At 45.8% G+C, this 23,874-nt stretch overlaps 2 protein-coding genes across 2 annotated transcripts in view; one reads left to right on the top strand and one right to left on the bottom strand.

Annotated features, from left to right (window-relative positions):
• Positions 1–23,874, top strand: part of SYN3 (synapsin III) — a 459,720-nt gene that overhangs the window by 151,089 nt on the left and 284,757 nt on the right. Inside the window, 2 exon segments of the mRNA XM_047742754.1 lie at positions 149–305; positions 3,732–3,821. Of these exon segments, the coding sequence (XP_047598710.1) occupies positions 149–305; positions 3,732–3,821 (247 nt within the window).
• The window catches only part of TIMP3 (TIMP metallopeptidase inhibitor 3), a 57,697-nt gene continuing 39,553 nt past the window's right edge, over positions 5,731–23,874 (bottom strand). Inside the window, exons 2-5 of the mRNA XM_047742765.1 lie at positions 19,173–19,255; positions 11,584–11,695; positions 10,768–10,889; positions 5,731–9,675 (exon numbers count right to left, since the gene is read on the bottom strand). Of these exons, the coding sequence (XP_047598721.1) occupies positions 9,478–9,675; positions 10,768–10,889; positions 11,584–11,695; positions 19,173–19,255 (515 nt within the window). The 3' untranslated portion in view covers positions 5,731–9,477. The remainder of the gene's footprint in view (positions 9,676–10,767; positions 10,890–11,583; positions 11,696–19,172; positions 19,256–23,874) is intronic.

Below are 23,874 nucleotides of genomic sequence, written 5' to 3'. Positions count from 1 at the left end.
CCCACCCCATCCCTATTCTGAACTGAGGTTCCTGGGCTGGCAGCACCCATGCCAGGTCATTGCTATCCCCTGTAGGCTGTGATCCGATGCCCTGGTGTTTCAGCAATGCCTCATGTAGTAACACTGCTGCGGGCCCTTCTCTTTGCAGATCCTTCAAGCCAGACTTCATCCTGGTCCGTCAGCATGCCTACAGCATGGCCCTGGGTGAAGACTACCGAAGTCTGGTCATTGGCCTCCAGTATGGAGGGTTGCCTGCTGTCAACTCTCTCTACTCCGTCTACAACTTCTGCAGCAAGCCCTGGGTGGTAGGTGATGGTCCAGGCTGACCTAGAGTGGGGTAGGGGGTTGGCAGTGGGTGGTCTCCCAGCCCTGAAATAGGCCCATGCTCCAGCATGGAGGCCTCAACAGTGGGTCTTTTTTAAGCAACTGAATAAGCAGATTGGACCCCAGGCCCCTTCTGGTAATTATTGCCTAACAAGTATCATATAACAACATAGTATGAACATAGTATGATATAGTGTTATATTATAATAACATTAGTGGTAAGAGGGATATTATTCTTACTAATACTAAATCATATCATTTTTGTTAACACTGAGCACTATTGAGCACTTACTATGTACCAGAAAATCGTGCTGCCTGGTACTCGGACTATTGCTATCATGTGAAGTGGACATCATTACTCCATTTGACAGAAAAAAAGCTCAGCTTCAGAGCAGCTAAGGAACTCACCCAGGATCATGTAAACTATGAGGGATGAAACCAGAACCTGAAGCCATATCTCCCCAAACCCCAAGACTTAATTTTCTCTCCTTTGTATTCATAAATTTCATTCATCCTTTTATTTATTTGAGTCTCCATTCAAATGTTACATGTAAGAGAGGCTTTTCCTAGGATACCACCCCTCTATTCCCCCCAATACTCTCAATTCCCTTACCCTGCTTAATTTTCCCCCCAGTACTTATCTCCATCTAGAAGGATATATTTATCCATTCTTTTGTGTATTGTCTGTCTTCCCTACTAGAAGTAATTCATTCATTCAACAAATATTTATTCAGCATCTGCTATGTTCCAGGCACTGTTCTTAGTCCTAGGAACATGGCAGTGAGTAGATCAGACCAAAGTCCCTGACCCATGCATCTTATATTCTAGTGATCAGAGGCACATACAGTAAGTATATTAATAAATTGCCAAATATGTAATATGTCATATAAGTGCCAAGAGAGAAAATAAAGCAGGGAAGGGAGATAGGGAAGGTGGAGGCTGGGGATATGTACAATGTGCTCTGTGGAGCTCTAGCCATCTTGTCTCTTGTTTCCCTCTGCTTGATCTCTTGGTGGTAGGACAGTGGTTGAGAACATGGGTTATGGAGCCAGACTGGCTAGTTCCAGGAGCCTCAGTTTATGAGCTGTGTCATCTTGAGCAATTTTGCTTAACCCTTCTGAGATTATTTTCCATATTTGTAAATGATGATAATAATAAGGTCATTCTGGTAGGGTTATGAGTGAATGCATTTGGCTGACACAAAGCATACACTCAATACATGGGGACAGTTATTATATTCATTCAATAAATATTGGGTGCCATCAAGGTCTCTGCAGAGTTGGCACTCAGTATTTATTGAATGAATATATAGATTAATTTAGTAGATGTGGAGAATTTTTAACCACTATTTTCATGGTTCTGGTCTCCTTCTCATTCTACCCTGAGATTTTTGGCTTGTAGCATCCCAGATTTGATGCCACTGTCTGGAAGGGTCTTAGATAGTATTAGCCCACACCCCCTTGTTTTTCCACATGGATATCGTGATGGCAGCAGCTACCATTCATCAGCCCTGTGTCCTGTGCTGAGCCCTTAATGTACATACTGTATTTGATTTTCAGAGACACCCTGATAAGTACGTATTTCTAATATCTCCATTGTACAGATGAGGAAACTGGAGGTGGGCATCTCCAAAACTCATGTGCTTGATCATAGACTTCCTCTCTCTCTGGACTTCAGTATCTTTCTCTCTAAACTGAGGGATCCCCCATCATTTCCCATATTTCTGAGTTCCCTCAAACCCTCTAGGTGGACTCAATGTAGCATCATACCTGCAGACTGTACTCCAAGAGTTTGCAGGCCAGTTCTGGTGTGATGCAAGAAGTTCTTAAGTTACGCATTCTCTCTGTCTGAGCCATTAGTGTTGAGTTACTCCAAGTCAGTCTGGTGTAAGACTTAGCGCCCCTTCTAGCCATTGGACCACAAATTGTAGCTTACTCCTTCTTCCTGATCAGAATTTACCACGCCCTTTCCACTTATGACCACTAGGATTTCCCTTTTGCTTTCTGGGTAAATTCCAAGCTCCTTGTTCCAGCCTTTAAAGCTCCCAATGGTCTGTCATGGATCACCCTCTGTCATCCTCTCTCACTGTCCCCTATACCCAAGATCAAAGCTATGACAGCCACAGAGTGTCTCCAGGGCACTACTCTCACTGCACACCTAGAGTCCCCTTCCATCTTCTCTTGTGTCATCGGCTCCAGGGAATCATCCTGACCCCTATTCTGTCCCTCTTCCAGGCCTCTCAATCCTCTTGCTTTCTTCCAGCAAGACATTATTATCTCAGCCACCTGCCCACAGTCTTCCCTCAAGGCCTGGTCTCCTATGCTAATCTTCTTATGCAAATATTAAAGCACAGAACTGAGCACAAAGTGAGCTCCCAAGGGTGCTGAGTGGTGTGGCATAATTGAGGAAAATGTAAGTCCAAGACCTGCCTTCCAGGAGCTTACCCTCCAGCTCTAGAGATGGTAGCTACCTCTATGGCAAAACGAGGCTGTGCTGAAGCAAGAGGAGCCAGGTGTGGAAGGGATGCTGCTCAAGCAGTTGGAAATGAGTGTGGTTGTAAAAGCAGAAAAAATAGAGTTGACCCTTGAATAGTGCATGAGTTGGGGTGCCAACACCCTGTGCGGTTGAAAATCTGTGTATAACAATTGACTCCCCCAGGACCTAACTACTGATAGCCTATTGTTGACTGAAAGCTCTACTAACAACATAAATAATTAACACAATTTCATATACTATATGTATTATATGTTGTTTTCTTACAGTAAAGTAATCTAGGGGACAATGTTGTTAAGAAAATCATAAGGAAAAGAAAATACATTTATAGCACTGAACTATACTTACTGAAAAGAATCCGCATGTAAGTGTTCCTGTGTAGTTCAAATCCATGTTGTTCAACATGTTAGCTGGGATCTAACATTTGAGTGCTCCTAGGGACCAAGGGCAGCTTTTCATACATTGTGTATTACTGGATCTCCTATTTTTTCCATTTACGAATGGATTTGCTTTCTAGGCTACACATTTAGTAAGTGGTGGAGAATTTGAATCCATAGTCTACACCATAAACTGTTACATAGTCCTACCTCTCTAGAAAAAAAGGCTTTGCAGGCTGGGATTGTGACATGAATGTCAGCGGGTTGTGCTTGTGTGAAATGTTGAGTGTGTAGTAAATGCTCACTAAATGTAATTGAGCTAAACTCAGTGGCCTGGAAGAAATGAAGGGTTGATGCAGCCAGATGATTGAGAGGATGAACTTCTGGCCAAAGAATCTGGTTTTTATCCTGTAAACAGGGACTAGCTACTGCAGCTCAGCTCAGAACAGTCAGTTACTTGAGGCCTGGGATCAAGTGGGAGGTTCCACCACACTGGATAACAATGATTGACCAATGCTCTTTTTTCTTCCCTCCTAGTTCTCTCAACTCATTAAGATCTTCCATTCCTTGGGTCCTGAGAAGTTCCCACTTGTGGAACAAACATTCTTTCCCAACCATAAGCCAATGGTGAGTGCCCTTTTTTACTCTGATTAACTTCTTGATACGGAATGAACACAGATGTCCATGTTTTCCATCCCTTTGGATGGAAGAGTGAGCTAAGGGGTCACTCCCTGACTACCTGGGCTCTAAGGAGGAGTTGTGGTGTCCTGTGGGAATGCCTGGCTTTCCTAGGGAAAGAATCAACACTTTAGGTGAAGTTTCAGGTAGCAGGGTAAATGACAAAGGTAGATGGCATTCCTTGGGATATTGGGAATTTTCAGCAAATCTGGGGACAACTTGAGCTGGCATTTTGGAGACAAAGTTTGATAATAAAGATAAAAGATGTTTCAAAAGTTGGAAGTTGTTTCCCTTGAGCCCTGGGCAGAACCTGGTTTCAACTCTCATCTCAATAAAAACAGTAATATTTTATCGGTGTTGATCATTGAAGGGCAGTTTCTTTGTACGTTCTCTTTGCATTTTGAAAAAACAGTAGTATTTTATTGGTGTTGATCACCAAAGGGCAGTTTCTTTGTATGTTCTCTTTGCATTTTGACTTTTGGATGTACCTGAGGTTGTCTCTGGGAAATGGTTGAAGCTTAGCTTGGAGCACATGGTAGAGCCTCTCATTTGGAGGACAGCTGGGTGGGGAGGCTAACATCTTTCTGGATAGGGTGGAGAGTTCTCCATTCCACAGCCAGAAGAAGTTGGGCAGAAGAGTTTTGTGCAGCTGGAGATAGCCTGTGATGTGTGTGCTTGTGTGGTTGGTGTCTTCTTAAATTGGTCAAAGGAATGCTGGGCCATGGACCCATGCTTGCCTCGTGAGTAATGTGAACCTTGGGGAACAGGGTAGTTAACACAGTATCCAAATGTCCTAGATGGGGACTGCGGCCTGGATGTAGGATCCAAGCTCAGGCTGCTGACCTGGACGATTCCGTTTGGAGGCACCGATGGGTAGGAATGCAAGCTCCAAGGAAGAGCAGTCAAAACAAGTGAAGAGGTTTCCATTGATTATCTTTCCCTTATATCTGATCTGGTAAGAGTCTTAGAATCCAGGATGTGCTGCTTAGAATATGAAGATTTGTGGAATCTGGCATATTCCAACAAAGCATGAACACAGTAGAGAAAAGTCAAGGTTTATCATCAAGCCAGAATGAGTTTGAATCCTAGACTGCCAGTGTACTAAGCCTTGAGCAATGAATTAACTCAAGACTTGGGTTCCTTAGCTGGAAACTATGGAGGACAGTGGGGCAACCTCATTGGGTTTTTGAAGTTTAATGTATTCATGTGTAGAGAGTGCTATGCCTGACATATGATAGGTGATATAAGTTGAGTAGTTTAAAATAGGGGCATTATACCCTGGAACATTGTCAACAATGGAATGAAAGTTGGGTGAGGGGTCTGGAGCCAACCCAGCCCATTGAGGATAATAGATCCAGATGTAAGCTCTGGGAGGAGCTCACCAGTTAGTGGGACCTCTTGATTTCCTGGCATTCCCCACTAGGCTGAGCCACACTTGGAATTTCAGGCAGGCATTTGGCATTGGACACTGATGTTTTCAGCCGTCCCCTCTCACTTCCATGGTGTGAGATTCTTAGGAAGAAAATGGGGAAAGCCATGTCTGGTCTGGGAATACCTGTACACATTACTAATAGTTAATTAGATAGAGATCCAGATTCTGTAGAGCTATGGAGAACCTTGACTGTGGAATCAGGGAGCAAGCTCAGGCCAGGATTAGCAGTCAGAGGGAAATCTACAATGCCACTCTTGAAATTGTTCCAGCCTTGGGAAAGGACAAGAGCATGGTGGGCCCAGGCTGTTGAAGTGAATGAATGGAGGGGAACAAGTCAGGACAGGCAGGACCAGCTTCCAAGGCCCTCTACTGTCTATATTACTCCCAGTGGTGGTCAGGATATAAGGAGGCAAGAGACTGCAGGTGTGTGATAGAAATAAAACCATTTTACTGTTTAGAATAAAGGACACACTATAAAAAGTGAACATTATGCAACATTACAGACAATATACATTCACGGAATATAAAATTCATAAATAACATGGAGGAAAACTGTAAACAGTGCTACAAAATTTAGCAACAAATACATTCCTTCCAGACAGGGTTTTCTCTGGTTGGTTTCTCTCCATCACTTCTGGGTCTCAGGACAGCAGACTGGCTAAAGGGAAAGGTGTGGGCCTGGGAGAATCTATGAAGCCCTCCCCTCAAAGCAGGAACTGGTCTTTAAGTTCTTCCTCTCCTCACACCTCCCAAGAGCCAATTCGGAGGCTGTTGATATCCATCTCCCCTACACTCCCACATTTTGTTTTGCATCTGTCATCAGATTTTTAAAGTGTTTTCCTTGTGTGAAACTTTTGTAGTGATAGTTTTACTTTCAGTAGCCAGGTGCCAAACACTCAGGTGCCATCTTGGGGTAATCCATGTTGGCGACCATCAAACACAAGATGAAAGGCCAGGGCAGGGGAGGGTACTGTCTCCCAGGGGGCCACAGTGTCTCTGAGACAGAGTTATTCCAATTGTTTCTTAAATTGTTCAAGAACCATCATATGAAAATTGGTGCTCATGGGCTATACCTAAACTGCCACGATGTAGGTCTGGAGCTGAGTGACAGTAAAGGACAAGTCTCCAGTATTATCTACCCAGCCACATGGAACACAGGTCTGAGAGGAGAGAGGCTGGGTGTAGTGCTTTCTAGATAGGTGGATAGGGAGGCAGAAGAGATGGCCAGATGAGGCCAAGAGGTCTTGGAATCACAGCTCCCATAGCTCTGGATTTTTAGGAGAAATCATGGCTTCCCAATTGGGTGGTCAAAGATCAAGGGGAAGAAGAATGGGACTGACCAGCAGACTGCACAGTGCCAGTTGATACAGAGCAAGGACATGAATTACTTGCTATTTTCAGAAGAAAATAGCAAGTACTTCTTGCTACTCCAGAAAGCACTAGGATGCCAATAAAGGGAGGGGGACAGATGAATCTCAAGTGCTAGTTCCTTCTCATTTCTCCAGTTCGCCAGTCGAGCTGCCTGCACAGTAGAAGTATTTTACCCTCATTTCCACTGTAGAATTTGATTCAGGAAAATGGCGGCATGTGGGTTCCATTTTTTTTCTCTTAAACACAATGTACACATATTAAAGCCTACACATGACACAAGATTTAGCAAAATAAAACGTTCACGATATGATTGAAATACGGAAGTGTCTCAACTACATAAATGACTTTAAATTATACAGTAAGTGAACAGGTGAAATAAACAAAGCTATAGCTTATAGAAAGCTCAAAAACCGCCCTCTGCCAACATCGCTTTGCAAAGGACCTTTCTTTGCCCAGAACCTGCTGTCTCTTTGCCAGGGCCTGACAGATGGAACTGTGGTTCCACAACATTTCTGCAGGGAAACTTCAGATGACTCATGCTCAAGCCTCACCCCAGGTCCCGCCTTGTGTGAGTGGAGGTGGCCCCACCAGGGACCAAGAATCACCGATGCTTCATAGAGGGGATGCTGTTGTCCATTTGTGGGAGGGCTTGTGTGAGTTGGACCAGGGGTTCCACCTTAGAAAACTTTGAAGTTGAAATCAAGAAATTCTCAGAACACCAAGGCTGGGGCTTACTTCTTAAGAACCTCTGGCCTGCTGACCTCAGCTCCTTTTGCTTATACTGCTGCATTGAGAAGGCAAAACCTCCCATTTTCCACCTGCCAGATGGCACGACCATAGGTGAAAGATACAAGATAATAAAATGGATCCTACAGAAGCCAGATGCCTGTACTGCCTTCCCACTGAGGGGTTCTGCCAAACACCTTGCCTGGGCATTTGTGCAAGTGTGTGTGTGTGTGTTTGTGCACGCAAGACATTACACTGTGTTGTCTGCTTCTTTTTTTTTTTTCTTCTCCTGTTTCAATTGGCAGCTCTGTTTCCTAAAGTGGAATGAACTGAAGATACAAATACTAGGAGGATAAATACCCATAATCTGAAAAAAGAGACAGAGCAATCATGTTAAATGTTACCAACCTACCACCCCCAACTCTGTAAAGTATACATTATCACCTACACTTGGCATCTCACTTTCAATACTTAAAATAATTTTATTTAATCAGAGAACTTATATTATAGTTTTATTTAAAAAAAAAAAAAACAACAACAACACAACAAAATCCCTACAGCTGACTGCAGAGTCAGGCTTCCCCAGTGACCACTGATTTTAATCCCATGAGGTAAGGACCTCAGGAGATGGTGTTTGCCCACCAGTGAGCTGTGGGAAGAAGAACAGGCTGTCTCGTAACCCAGGAAAGTGGCCATCTAGTTGAGGCAGGACACTTCGCAGCTTTCCCTCTTGTGCCTGGGGCCCCTGACCCACACTAACTCTCATCTCCCACCTGAGCCAAGCCAGTAAGGCAGTTCAATGAAGGCCCCAAACATGAAGCAGGAGAAAAGGAGAGGGACAGAGGTCAGCTGACCCCAGTTAGAGGGATGTCAAGGGTGTTCAGAATTTCAAATTTTAATTAAAATGAAAAAAAAAAGTCAACTTGGAATGTCATGATTTTCTTCAAACAAGCAACGACAACAAAATAGAAGAGATTATACTACTGGCATATTTAACAGCATTGAACAGAATTCTGTGTCCTGTAAAAAATTAGCTTATGTCCCCGTGTGGGTATATGCAAATGTGTATACAAACACATCCCCCTAGGTGATCTAAACCCTACTTTGGAAATAGTATTCTCTACCCAAATCTACTTGGCTATATCTGTGGATAGTGTACGGTGTGTGTATTCCTCCAATTTACATAAAGGCAAGCTCCTGGCCAAATCTACCAAAGAGTTTTCCAGGAGGAAGTCTTGTGGGAGATAGAGAGAGGAAAGACATTCATCTCAGTCTTTCACCTGAGCTTTTGTACAAGGCAGGCAAATTGCCTCCTGACCTCAGGCAGATGTTTAAGTCTTCAACAACTAAGAAAGTTCTGTTATTCTGGCCTGGCTGCTTGCTCCAGACTCAGAAACATCTGGTCAACCCCAGCAGCACTGGCCTGGGGGAACTGTGTGTGCTGCATCCTCTCAGACCCTCTCCTGCCGTCTCTGCCTTCCCTCCCTCACTCTTATGTGCAGACACAGACAGACACAGTCTGATTGGGACATGCAGTAGCATCTCCTTGGTGTATAAGATCTTCTGCGTAACTTGAGTCTATCTGCTTGCTGCCCTGGACTGATCCTGAAACGGTTGACCTCTCAGCAACTTCCTTGTCTGTGTCTTTTATGTACTGGGGTGGAGGAGAAGGTCCAAGGGAGAAGGGTCTGGGAGTTGGTGAGGTGGGGAAGAAGAGAGACGGGTAGGTGTTACAATGCCCAAATGGGGTAGTTTTTCGATTTTTGTTTTCCTAAAAAAATAGATTATATTATCACGAAGAAGAGGAGTGTACATTCCTCATTCTTTCTGGCATGGCACCAAAAGTTCCCACGTGGAAATGGGTGATGTCAAGGCCAAAAAGAAGGGGTAGTGTGGGGCCAGGAGGATGGTTCCAAATAAACTCCATATGACAGCATAGACTTTTCCTTAAGTGTTCGAAGTGCTAAATTTGCAAGAAAACAGGCACTAATGTCATTGTCATCATCTGGGAAGAGTTAGTGTCCGAGGGAAGCTCAGCGGGAAGGGAGGGAGGTGAGGTGGGGCAGGGTCTGGTGCTCAGGGGTCTGTGGCATTGATGATGCTTTTGTCCGGGGGCGCCCATCCTCTGTACCAGCTGCAGTAGCCACCCTTCTGCCGGATGCAGGCATAGTGTTTGGACTGGTAGCCAGGGTAGCCGAAATTGGAGAGCATGTCGGTCCAGAGGCACTCATTCTTGGAGGTCACAAAGCAAGGCAGGTAGTAGCAGGATTTGATCTGCAATTAGAGAATATCCAAAGGTTGGTGGGCTCTGTCATGGGGGACCCAGTCCTGATGCTTCCTCAAGTCTAGGTGCATACCACTGTAGGTGGAGCCCAGCCACATCAGTCCCTTAGTGAAAATAACAGAAGTAACACTCACTAACACTTTCTAAGTACCACTGTGTACCAGATATTCTGCTCAGTGCCTCTATGTTATTCTCTTTAGTTCTTAACACAGATTGAGTTCCCTTGACAGATAAGAAAATAGAGGCTCAGAGAGGCTAAGTAACTTGCTCCAGGTTACAGAGCCCAAAAGTGGTGGAATTAGACATTTGAGAGAGCTTCCTCAATGGCAATAGGCAAGGATGAACGATCTCAGCTGTTGTGGGAATTGAGGAATTAAAAAGATTAAAACTTTGGGCATCCAGCTGCCCTGGGAGAGAAACCAGACTCAGTGAGCTGTGTGACCTGGGGCTAGTTACTTGAGCTCTCTGAGCCTCTATTTTCTCATCTGCAAAATGAGCATAGTAGTAATTAAAACCACACAGAGTTGTGAAAATTAGTGAGAGAACAGGGCAGCTCCCTCCCACAGCAGGAAGGCTGTGTGCCATGGCCTTGTGCTTGAGTCAAGGAATTAGGCCTGATTGAAGAGTGATGTCCTGCGGTATTTGGTATCAGCAGTCCTGTGCCAGCTCGCCCACCTGTGGCAGGGGCCACCAGTGAGGCAACTTCCCTGGTGAGTCCACTTGAGACTGCTCAACAGGACCTGTCAGCGTAAGGGTCTTGCACCTGCCACAACCTTGAACCACAGGAGGGGCCAGGGATGCTGAAGAGTCCTTGTGACCCTGCAGCTGCCAAGTGGGCTGCATGATGGCAGCAGATGACAGCAAAAAGGCATTCTCCCCCCTCTCCCCCCCCCCCCCCCGCTTTCTTCATTGCTCAGCCTGGGGGCAACATTCCTCACCACCCCTGTTCAGACTTGCCCTTCTGCCCTGGCCCAACATTCATGCCCTTCTCAGCATAAGGGCCCAGTGCCCAGTACCGCAGGAACTGATGTTTCTGGGGCTGTGAGCCAGCACTGCCCCTGCCTGCCCTCTCGAGGGCTTACCTTGCAGTTACAGCCCAGGTGATACCGGTAGTTGAGCCCCTTGCGCTGGGAAAGGGTGAGCTGGTCCCACCTCTCCACAAAGTTGCACAGTCCTGTGTACATCTTACCATCATAGACACGGCCTAGAGGAGGAAAGAGGACAAAAGGAGAGTTGTTTTGTCCAGAGCCCAGCCACGAAAGAGTCCTCACCCCCTGAGTACCCACCTTAGACCAGGTACTATGCTAAGTACTTTCTAATCCTATGATTTTGTTTCACCCTGCCCAACACCAAACTGTGTCCCCATTTTCGAGGTGGCGAAAACAAAGCTCAGAGAGGTTAAGAGATGTGCAAAAGGTCTTAAACCCGTGAAGTGCTGGAGCTAAGACTAAGGTCAACTTGCCCCTTCCCTCATCAGTGGTTGCTTGGTTTTGACCTTTTCTTTCCTTTACCACATTGACTGCTTAAAGGTGGGCAACTTTCAAAGATAGACCCAATAAATAGATTGATTGTGAGGTATAGAGGAATGGGTACTAGCAATCCTTTTTTATTTATATAATATAGTAAAGCTGAGAAACTACAAAATTACGCAAAATTATATTTCCTCAGCGGGGCCAGTGGTGGAGCTAAGACTAAAACCCAGTCTCCGTGCAGAACCTCGAGTTCCCACCACAAGCCAAGCGAGATGCACTCTACACGATACTCCTTACAATTCACTGGGTGGGTGGCCAAGGTCCTAAGGACACGTCTGCATCAACTGCTACTTCTCTATCTTTCTGAAGCAAAGGACTGGTAGGCCTTGGCCAAACCCTGGCCTAGATGCTAGAGTTGGCCATTACCTGTCAGCAGGTACTGGTACTTGTTGACTTCTAGCTTCAAGCCACAGAGACTTTCCGAAGCTTCTGTGTGGATATACTGCACGTGGGGCATCTTGGTGAAGCCTCGGTACATCTGTGGGAGAAGGAATGTCATGAGAGAGGACCAGGGCTCCAAAAGCTTGCTGGTATTTGTTCTGTGGGGATCTGATCCAGTCACAGTCACTGACCTACCCACCCCAGGGCCTTCACTCCAGGTAAAGCCACCTATTCATCTTTTGTCTGAGCCACCGTTCGTGCCTTTACAGAAAAACCTTCCATCCAGCCAGTCACATCGCTCATTCCAACATCTCCACAACACTGCACCAGATATATACTCCTGTCATATCCCAACACCTTTTCAGAAATCCAAAGAATTGGTTGTGAAAGGGGTCCTGCCTCCCTCACCAACCTCAGCCCCCACATTCCAAGGAGGCAGCTGGCCAGCATTCTAATGACATCTCTGGGACATTTCTCAGTATGTAAAAGCATTCCACTTACATTCCCCTCACTGTATCCTCCCAAGAACCAAGGAAGTAGGCATTATTGCACCCATCTTACAGACAAGACTCATAAATTCTGTTTGGTTGGTGGAAGTTAGAACGCAGGCCAGGATTCTCCATGCTTTTATTTTTCTGAGCATCTGTTGAAAGCACTGGCTTCCTTTACCCCAGATAAGGCATATAACCACATACACAAAAATTCTAGATTTTTAACTAAACACTTTATAATTACTAAGTTGCACTGTATGAAAATGCTGATACTTGGCCATTTTTATCTATAACATAATCTAACGTAGTAGTTCTCGACTGGAGGCAGTTTTACCCCCACCCCCGGAGACATTCGGCCATAAAATATCAGCAGTACCAAAGTTGAGAAATCCTCTTCTAATAGTCACCCACCTCATTCCCATGATAGCCCCGTGAGACAGGAACTATTTATGTCCATTTAATAGATGAGGAGCCTGAGCCCCAGACAGGTAAAGTGGCTTAGCTAAGGCCATATGGTTGGCAAATGGCAGAGCTAAGATTCCAGGCAGGAGAATCTTCTCCAGAGTCCAACCTGTGCTGTCTCTCACTGTGGCTTCACAAGTTCATGCCCAAGGACCTCTGATACAGCCAAATGCTATTTATGGCTGTTGTGCCTCCTTTATCTGCATGTCGTCAGAACCACTGGTGTGACCATAACGAGGCTGACCCCACTGGGTGATTCCAGGTGAAAACCACGAGTCTCACATGGGTTCAGATCTGTTGAGAGAACTCTGTTAACTGTGTGAGCTGATGAGGGTAGGAGGGGGCTTCAAGTTGTGGCCCAATCCCATTATCCCCCTGGTTCTCAGAGCACATGGGCCCAGGATGGCTGGTGGTCTCCAAGGGTTTACAACAGGACAATGTCTCTCCCTTAGTTCCTGGCATGTGTTATTAATTTACTTATAGTAATTAATAAAAAGCCAGACATCACCTCATTGGTATCCCATCTAAGTGCCTCCCATTTGCACTAAGATCTGGGTTTTCTCCTTATTTTGTTTTAAGTGGGCACTGGCTGGTGGGGGTAGATAGTCCACAAGGACCTCCACCATTATAAAGGGTCTTTTGGACCCACAGAGTTCGGGAGCCTCTGTCTTTTTCAGGGGAATGCTGTTCTAATTGTGTGCAACCATCAGTGCAGATGGTTTTAATTTACCTGGCCTCTCTTTTAACCCTTTTCTCCCGAGAGGCTCAACAGCTGAATGAGGAAACGCAGCCAAGCGCTGTGAGAATTGCTGTCCACACTCGGTTTTCAATTATGCCGTGGGGGAGCAAGGGTGGATCACATCGTACCCCCCACTTCCTCAGTGATGGATGGTGCGTCTCTGGCTTTAACAGGAACCATGCTTAAGAGCACTGCTCTGTGTGTGCCATCAAGTGTGGCCTTCAAAAAACATTCTCCACACTCCCTCCTGTGCCAGCAGCTTCTCCTCTGCGAGGCTGTTCCTTGAGTTCCTGGCAAATGTTTCAACTTGATCCTCACTCGAGGTCTTTCAGACCCAGACCATTAGAGCCTCAGTACAACCTTGTCAGTCTTTCCCTTTCATGTCCTCTCTGCTTCATGAGTGAGGATCAAGGCCCTGTCTAGGGTCCAGTGACTTAAGCTGCCCAGTTGAGTTCTCATTCCTTTTGAATTTGAAGGCATCTTGATTTCAGCATGGCTTGTAGCACTTGCATGCAGAATCAAAACGTTTGTGCATTGTGAACGATAAGGTCTGACAAGTACAGTGCTGCCTTTTTTTAGGGTCACTTCTGAATTTAACCATATGGTAAAGGCAGATTGTACTCATTTTGTTATCTTTTCTTTATAATAATCCCATCTTGACCTAAATATCGACCCTATAAGTATCATTAGGTCTATATTCATAGAGACTGAGAATTGGTTTGACAAATTTAGGAGGGTCGTGATAGGTTTGTAATGCCCCGATATCAGAGAATCATAGACTCTCAGAATTGGAAAAGACATTAAAGGTGACCTAATCCCGTCAAAGCATTGGAGGATTAATGGTCAGCTCAGGTTCTGGAAACAACCAGCCAGTCTGAACCTTGTCTTTGCTACTTATCAGCCACTTAAGCTCCTTGGGTCTCAGTTTCTTCATCCATAAAATGGGGCAAGTGTTTACTTCATAAGGTGTTTTTGAGAATTAAGTGACTTAGAGTAGTACATGGTGTGCAACATTCAGTAAAAGTTATCTTAAAACTAGTTCTACTGGAATTCATATCAGCAGAGGGAAAGGTTTAGTCCTCTTCTTTCTCCATCTCTTTGCCCAACCTTATCTCTTAATGCAGGGATTTAAAGCTGGGTTTGAACTTCAGACTAAGCGGGTTGTGTTCTCTCTCTCTCTCTCTCCAGCTTATTGAAGTGAGATTGACAAATAAAAATGCGTATGTTTAGAGTGTAACAACATGATGTTTTGATATCTGTATACATTGTGAAATGGTCACCACAATCAAGAGAATTCACACAACCGTCCCTCCCAGAGTTACCTTGTGTGTGTGTGATTCTCCTTAGCAACTTTCTTGTCTTCAGTCTGGTATTATTAATTATAGTCACTGTGCCATGCATTAAATCTCCAGACTTTACTCATTCTAGTTCTGGAGAACTGAGAATTTTTACCCTCTGACCAACATCTCCCCATTTCCACCACCTCCCAGCCTCTAGTGACCATCATTCTACTCTGCTTCTGTGAGAAGTTCAACTTTTTTTAAGATTCCACATAAAAGTGAGCTTATGCTGTATTTGTCTTTTTGTGTCTGGCTTATTTCACTTAGCATAATATCCTTCAGGTTCATCCATGTTGTCACAAATGACAGGATGTCCTTCTTTTTTAAGGCTGAATAAAGTTCTGTCGTGTGTAGACACACAGCACATTGGACTCTATAAGCCTCTGGACATCCCATCTTGGTAGTATGCACACAAAAGTTCGAAGAAGTTAGTTTCCCTGGGGTGAAGAACCAAATAATGTAAGAAAGAAATTTCTGAATCTGGGGGTTTTGAATATTTCTTGTGGAGTGCCTGGGTTTCACTCGGCATTGACAGCAGGAAATGTCACCGTCATAGCAAATATGTCTGGCATGCCTGGAGATGAACACTGTGCTAGATGCTGCTTTACACCATGAACTCCTTTAAACCCTCAACTTTATTCTCATTTACAGACCGAGCAACTGAGTTTCAGAGACATTAGATACTTGACTGAAATACCAAGGGCAACCAAAGTCTTTCTTTCTCTATGAAAGAGAAGTCTCTCTCTTATAGAATGGGCTGTCTAGCAGGGGAAGCAGTGCATGTGAGAATGCAGGCCATCTCTGTTGAGGGCTAGCTGAGATACCCAGACCAGAAAGAGTTACAGGCATTGAGAAGGAGGAGAATGGCTCCCTGTAAGCTGGAGGGCAGGGAGGCTTCCAGCTGGAGCTTCAAAGGCGAGACCTTGCAATAGTGCTCATTTGATTAGACAAACCACTGAAGGAAGGAAGTCCCCAGGGGCCAAGCATTCCAATTGCCCAGCAAATCTGTCCTGCCCAGAGTCAGGACATGCAAAGCACATGACCAGTGGGCCTTCCCATGGATCTCCCCCCACCCCTGCTCCACCCAGCCCAGGGCCAGCTGGGACATAATGTTCCCCACGTGTTGTCCCCTGCCACGTTAGCCTGGGAGCCTGTCTCCACAGCATAAAATGCAGCTCCTGGCAGAGCCCATGGCTTTCTCATGGTACTGACCGGAGATAAGGTCCCAATAGATTAGAGTGACCAATTTTGGCAACCGCTCCAGCTATCTCCAAGTTTGATTTTGCAATAAGCTCCCTTAACATTTGTATACCCCCACACACACCTGTGGGTCTCTGCACACTCAAGTTAGGCCTGTAATGTGTACCAGACGTTCTGGAATTAGCATATGGGAGAGGGTCTGCCCGCCTTTCATCTGGGTGAGAAGTTCGAGGGGAGGAGGTGGGAACTCTGAGACAGAAGAGAGAGGTGAGACAGGGTGGCTCAAATCCTCACGTTCTCCAAGCTCCTTTAGTTCTGCTCTAAGGGAGCCCTTGCTCACCCGTCTGACTCTCTGGGGTAGACTCTCTAATCCACCAGAACAAAGCCACCCAGGGACCAGTGCCAAAACTCAGGCAGGCTCCCCTCTCTGGCCTCTCCTCCTTCCCTCCTACAAAGAGTTTTCAATGCACCCTTTGCAGGATGTTGCAAGTCAAGAGCTACACTGCTGGATGTCAAATGGACAAATGCAAACTAACCTCTTTTTGTTCCCTGGGGAAACTACATACAGATGGGGTGGGGTGGGCCCCCAAGGGGGCAGGAATGGTGAATCAGCCTGCAGCTCCACTGCTCTGTAATCTCCCTGTTGGCAAAGGCTCTATAGCTTCCCTGGCGTCTGCCACTTTCTAGTCCTATGAACTTGACTGTTACATGACCTTTCCAAGTCTGGGGCTGCTTCACCTGTAAAATAGAGGATAATGTATATCTACTTCATAGGGTTGTTATGAGGACTGTTCCATGCAAAGGGTTAGCAGAATGCCTGATACACAGTAAATGCTCAGTACATGTCACTTGAATAGAGTCTTATATTCATTATAACAAATATAACAAATATTAACCTGCAATCCTGAAATTTTATCCTGGTAGCCTGAAGCACAGTGCTGAGCGAGAAGAGTGCTTCTGTGAGAGAAGAGAGCTCTCTCACAGCATAGAGAGAGAGAAGGAAGGGAGGGGAATTGTTAGACAAACTACTCCAATCCTTATACCCCATACCTGATTAGCAAACTGCTCCCTGAGAACAGCAGAATTCAGTAGCCTTTCAGAACAGAAGGGCAATGACCCTTCTATGAATTATCTAATATTGGGCTGGTAGGAGGGGCAGAGTTAATAAATGGCATTACATAGTGTTTGATGATCAAAGCGAGATGGTGGGGAAATTTGGGAGCCATGTAAAGAACACACAGGATTGGGAAGGAATCCCAGCACCTTAGCTTGGGAATGAGATCTGTCTTTAATTAAATGCATGACTGGGCAAGTCATTTCCCCTTTGAACCTGTGTCAGAAGTAAAACAAGGAATTTTACTTCCCAGTGCCCAGCACCCTGGTTGCATGAGTCCGGGTAAAGGACAGTGAATGGATAGTGTGATGCCACCAGCCTGGGAGTGTGTGTGTGTGTGTGCTCTGAAGCTGAGGGGTGAACAAATGTAATTTGGCCTCCAAACAGCTCCCTACCAGAGGCTGGCCTGACACCAGTGAGGGGGGAATGGGACATTCTGATCACCCTGGTCTCCAGGCCCGGAAGGAAGAGGGAAGCTAGGCAAGCTTAGGAACCACTGTCTCCCAGCTGTTTCCTCAGATCTGCTGGCCAGAGTGTCCATAATGTGATGAGTTGTCCCAGAGTGGGAAGGGAGTGTTGCCTGAACCCCTGCTTTGTCTAACATGCTTCGGCATTTTTCCTTGCTGGCTGCGAGGGGGGGCGCATACAGTGGGGGTTTCTTTGGTTGTTGTTGATCTTCTTGGTTCTCCCCTCCACACTCTTCTCTCCCCATGGCTGTCTGAAGACATAAGCTGGTCCCATGACCAGGCTGGCAGCCAAGGGCGCCTAGCCAGGGCTGACTCTGGACATTACATAACCAGAAGGCTGTGGGAGTTTCCAAAGTTGAATCCAAAGCAACAGGTTCCACAAATGTAGTACATCAAACCTGAGGCCTCAGGATGCAGGAATAATGAGGCCTGGAAGTCTGCCTCCAGGATGGTTGGGTACCACCCATGGGCTGTGGGTGGTACCTGGGTGTCAAGCCTTGTCTCCTCTGGGGAGTTTTCAGGCCAGTAGGGTCTCAACATCATTTCTCCATTAGATGGATAAACATCCACCAAGTCCTAGTAGTGAGCCAAGTCCTGCTCTAGTTTCTGGGGATGCAAATATGGGCAGTGAGTAAAAGGACTTGCAGTCCACTTGGACCTGAGCATACCCCATATTGAACTTCTGAGTAGTCATGCACATGTGTCTTGGGTCTTCTCTCCTGACCTGACTATACTTCCTTAACACAGGAACCCCATCTTCCTCGTGGCCTCCATGCTCCTGGCACAGGGTACTAAACATAGGGGGGGTGCTTACAAATGTGGGGTGATGGAGCAGCTGCTGAGCCATTCAGGGTGAGTGAGTACCAGAGTGAGTCCTCTGTGCTAAGACAAGTACCTCTTTCAAGCACCCAGAGCAGCTTTGCTTAGAAGTAACACCACTCATGTCCCAGGGCACTTAGAATCCTGAAATGCCTGAGCTGGAAGGGCTCTTAGGGGCACTACGCCCAACCCTGCACTGTTAACAGGTGGCAAAACGGAGGTCCAGGAAAGGGGGGATTCCAGGGTAAGCAGGCTCAACTGGGAATTGAGCTGAGATAAGGAAGCAGGTTCTGCAGGTTTCAAATCTGATGTTCTTTTTGGTAAGGTGGACTTCCTTAGTGTGCTTCATAATGTTAATAGGCTCAGGAATAAGTTCAGTAATATGAATATGTTAGTAAACGGCGCTAAGCAGCTGGGAGGCAAGCTCTGGGAAAACAGGGAAAGAGGATGCAGTTCCTACTCCAGGATACGCTTCCTGTGATCGGCCAAAGTTCAGTGTAGAGATCGAGAGTTAAATGTAAATGGTAACCTCGGCAACTGCATGAGACCAGTAGGCACTCTTGAAACTCAAAACTGAGAGCTCAGAAGAAGAGCCTGTAAGACAAACTAGTCCTACATCCCCTCATTTTACAGATGGGAAGACTGACACCCAGAGAGGGACAGTGACTTGGCCAGGGTCTCGCAGTTGCCAGGGAACAAGGCTGTCTGCCATCTGGTTCCAGAATTGAGCCTCTTAACAATGGTTTTGAGGGACTCCACTTGCACTGGCTCTAGGGTGAAGCAGCCACCTTCCCCCCCCAACTTCCTGCCATCATTTCTTCTGCCTCAGCAATGCCCTCTCCCGCAGTGGGGAGGGTTATGCACACCCACCTAGCCTCCCCTAGCTAGGACTCTGCTGCCAAAAACCCAAGAGCTCTCCTGGAGCTGGATTCTGTCACTCACCTTCATCTGCTTGATGGTGTAGACCAGCGTGCCAAAAGGCCCCTCCTTCACCAGCTTCTTCCCTACCACCTTGGCCCGGATCACTGCAGAAAAAGGCAAGATACAGACAGGAAAGAGGTTAGGAAGACTTGAACCACATCAGGGATCACATCTCAGGTTGAGTACCTGGAATTGCCTTCTTATCTCTGGGCCAACTTGAATAGATGATTGTGTTTATAAAAGTAAGAATTCAGATGAGAGACAGTGGTTGGGGGCGGGGGTGGGGAGAGGAATGGAGGAATGAAGGCAGTCATCATTCAACTTAATTATCCCAAATGTTCACAGTTGCCAACCCTGGAAATTCCTAGGCTGCATTCACCCCTGGAGGAGTTTCTTGACTCTGTGGGTTTACCATAATCCCAAATCTACTGCTTTTGTTAGAGCCTATTGCCATCCTCCATTGTCCATCTGGCAATTGCCTGGTCTCCCAGAACTATTGTCTTTCCACCAGGACCTCTTCCTGAATGCTACCTCATGTGGGGCTCTCCTTTGCATGCATACATTCACTGAGTCCTGATGGGCCTGCAGGATTGCAAAGCATCCCAGCGCCTCTCCATAGCTGGTCTGCATTCTGATGGGGCCCTTGGTTCCCAGCACTTAGATGGCAAAGTATGCAGTAAAGCATAGCTCAATTAGGATGTAGTGGAGGAGGGAGCAGTTGGAAGTAGGAGCTCAGGAATCAACAGAGCTCTACTCTGTATAGCTATTATGACTGTGGGCAAGGAATTTTGCTTCTGGCCTCCCATTTTCTCCTGTGTAAAGCCAGGATAATAATGGTACCAATCTCCTGAACTGAAAGGATTAGGTAAGATAACGCATGTGAAATTCAGCACCGTATCTCCCACACGGTATATGTTACATAAACATTATTGATATCATCATATCATCATCATCATCATCACCAAAAATTGCATGCGCTGACGATAGAAGGATTGCTGCCATTAAAATTCGCTCCCATCTGTCACATGCCAACTCTGTGCAGTAGTACATCTCATGTATTTACTCCTCAAGACAGCTTACATGGGCAGTATCACCATCCACATAATACAGACAAGGAAACTGACAGAGAAGTGAAGCCACTTGCTCTTCTGAACCTCAATTTTCTCCTCTGTAAAGAGGGTATAACTACCTATATCAAAGAATTGGAATGAAGATTAAAGAAAAGATCTTCTGAAATTTCTTAGTACAACGTTTGGCAGAAAGGAGTTGCTCAGTAAATACCAATGGACTATGAACAGGAAAAGTATTAGACAGACCCAACTTGAGGAAGGCTGGAAGATAGGCATTTACTACCTGCAGTAAAAACACAGAGAAGGGAGGGATTTACTTAGAGATTATAAGAGGCTGTGCATTCTTTTTGTATTTTACGTGAAAAGGAAGCACCCAGTAACTGTCTTCAGATATTTATAGAGCTCGCACATGGAAGAGTAATGGACAGATCTTAAAGACGATTCAGAAACTGCAGATAACTTGTGTTCATTGGCTCAACCCCCCCCCCCCAAAAAAGGCATCTAATAACAAAAACTGGCAAGAAACGGGGAGGGGCTGCCATAGGGATAGAGAGAGTCTCCATCAAGGGGTTCTGGAAGCTCTCAGGCTAGGACCTTCCCCAAAATGGAATGGATTTTGCAAGTATAGCAGCCATGCTTTGAGTCACACATTGAACTCTTCCAGTTCTAAGATCCTGTCACTCTTTTTTTTTTTTTTTTACCTCCAGTTATACTTAGCTCCTAAAGAGTAGGTCCTGAATAAATGCCTGTTGAACAGAATACCCTACACACACACACACACACACACACACACACACACACACACACACACACACCCCTGCCCATTCTGGTGGCTCTGTTATCCCTGTTATCCTTCCCCATTTTGGATGTCCCACCACATTTCCCAATTCATTGACTCTAATCTCTAAAAACAAAACAAAACAACCTTTATTAGGACACAATCTCCGCCATCCCAGCTGGATTCTGTCCTGTTCCTCTCCAAACAAGTTGGGACCCTACTCTTCCTATCAGACATGAAGTCAAGACCCAGATGAACCAACAGCCCCTCCAGAACTTCTTGCCAGGGAGGGTAAAACACAGAGCCCATTGGCGAAGTTAGCAATTTAGCAGTCACAGCTCAGATCGGGAGGAGGCAAGTGGCTGTTTCCAAGTCCGCTACAAAAACGAGAGTTTGGCAAGATTCCAGGCAAAGCTCCCTCAAGATTCTGCCTCCACCTCTTTGTCTAACTTTGTAGCAGCATCCTTGGCAGGGAGCCAGCCTCCCAGAGGCCTAGGGACTATTTCCTCTACAGCAACTCCCACAGTCAGGTTGTAACAGCTTAACTGTTGGGCCGAGAGCATATCTGCCAGGACTTTACTATTGATTCTTCCTGAACTGATTTGGCTCCATCCTCTGCCGCTTCATTAACACAGAAGGTAAACTAGCAAGTGAGTCTTTGCCTTAGGAGGGAAGAAATTGCAAACGGGATTTCTTTAAATAGCAACTTCTATCCTTCCCTGGCTCAAAAATGGCTTGACTTCATTTAGACATAACATGTCATAAGCAGACCTCTCCCATAAAGCTAGGTACTTCTGGAAGCTTCTGCACACACAGCTAGCCAATTCCTTCCTTACCCTGAAATGGCCTGAGCTTGGAACCTTTTCATCTGAGAATTGTTCGGTGAAAAGGGAGTCAGTTTCTGTAGTCAGGAAGCCACATTTGTGTTTCGTTCCACCACTACCATGCGGCCTCAGCAAACCCCTGTGGCCCCGACCTCCTTTCTCCTAAATCTTTCTGATTGTCTTGGCCCAATGCCCATCACGTGGCTTACAAGCGATGTCCTAATTCTAGTGGAGCAGCAACATGGCAGAGCATGGAAGAGCCAGGGCTCTGGAGCCTGACGCCTGGGTTCAATCCCAGCAGTGGTGCCGCATGACCTTAGGGAGGTCATTAAGCCCTTCTTGTCTTCATTTCCTAATCTACAGCAGTTTCTCATAAACCTCATGCTGTGAGGGTTACATGTAGACACTGACAATGGTGCATTTGCTGTCACTGCTGTTAGAATAACACCCCTACCAGTGACCTCTATTGTTACTTGCCTGAGTATCATTATCTTCTAACATATACCATAAACTAAGGCCTGGGGGTTCTCTCTGGGATGGGAAGAAAGGCAAAGTCCTCAAAATATCTGGCCATGCAGAATTTCAGGAAGAGGTAAGGGAACACACATAAACTGGTCAAAACAAACATACAAGGTGTTTTTAAGTCTGGAGCACCCACCTCATCACAGGGACCTGCCCTATCTCATCACCCACATGTAATCCAAGAGCAGCCTACCAGAACCAAACTCGATCACACGGTTATGGTCCAGAAAAGCTGGCAGGGAAGGCCCAGCATGGAGGCCACACCAGTTTTTTGTTTTTTGTTTTTTTTATAAAAACAAAACTGCACTACACTGAACTAAAATTAAGTAATATTCTCCTCTCCCAAAGAGATTCACAAAGTTCTTCCAAAGTAAAAACACCAGCCAACCTCAAATCTGCCCATTAGGTCTGAATTAATATGTCTTTATTTGCTTCGGTTTCTCCTCTGCAATGCAAATGTGTGCTATTTTGTACTTTCTTGTTTGGCACTAAGGGTGCTCCTGAGCATTCTCTGGCCTCGGGGCCACAGTAGACAGCGGAGGTATGGAAGGTCATGGTTCTCCAACAACAACAGAAGACACTTTCCAAACTTAGAGCTGGCAGCTTGGGGGCTGTTCCCGCCACCTTGGTGTAGTGGCTAGAAGCCAGCTTTACAGATGAGCTGGGCTAGACAAAGGTTTTCTTTATTTTCCTTCCTGCTGGAATGTGGCCCCACACTGTCTTCCCAGTGTCCCCCGGCAGCTAAGCCAACATAGGAGTGAGCTGGGTTGGTGTGCTGGTGGGCGTGATGATGAGAAATAGAAGTCCCATTTCCTACCTCCACAGAGACAGTCTAGTGGGAAGACAAAGTTTAAAAGTTCATGGCTAGAGGGCTAACCTCCAAGGTGTCTGAAAGCACCAGTCGGAGAAAGGGGCAATGACGAACAGCCTGAATCTCAGTTTTGGAGCCTCTTATGCCCCGGGAAAGGAAGCTGCGCTTCCAGGGATATGGAGGTCAAAGGAAAACAGAATAAACAGTATTTTAACTTAAAAGTCTGTAAGAAGAAACTGACCAGGCTATGTGTGCTTATATAATTGGCACATAGACCTGTAAATATAAATGTAGGGCCCTCTTAAATATATCATACACCTGAGGATCCAGATGTAAAGGTATATTTCTATATAATTCTCTTTCTTTAAATAATTTTTGTGAGGAGGGCTAGAAAGAGCTTACAAAAACAAGAGAAGCAAGGCACATCCCTTCCAGAAATATAATTGTGTGCTGCCTGCCCCCACCTCCATCCATAGTAATGTAGACCACAAGCAGCACAACTTTTGAACAAAAAACAATTCCAGCGGCAAACAAGATTCAGCTTCCAGTGCAGCTTACTGCTGTGTCCAGAAGTTGTACATCTGCTCTTTGTCAGCATATTCAGAGGGGGACAAGATGCCCACGAGAAAGCCCCTGCCTCTTACCCTCTCCTTCCACCTCCCATACAACTACCTTCAATCACGTCCAGACCTTTTTACCCTGATCTGATGGTTGGACT

Source organism: Lutra lutra, chromosome 8 (genome assembly GCF_902655055.1).
Source record: "Lutra lutra chromosome 8, mLutLut1.2, whole genome shotgun sequence".
Classification (NCBI taxonomy): domain Eukaryota; kingdom Metazoa; phylum Chordata; class Mammalia; order Carnivora; family Mustelidae; genus Lutra; species Lutra lutra.
Note: the sequence above shows the minus strand (reverse complement) of the source record. Positions and strands in the feature narration are given on the sequence as shown.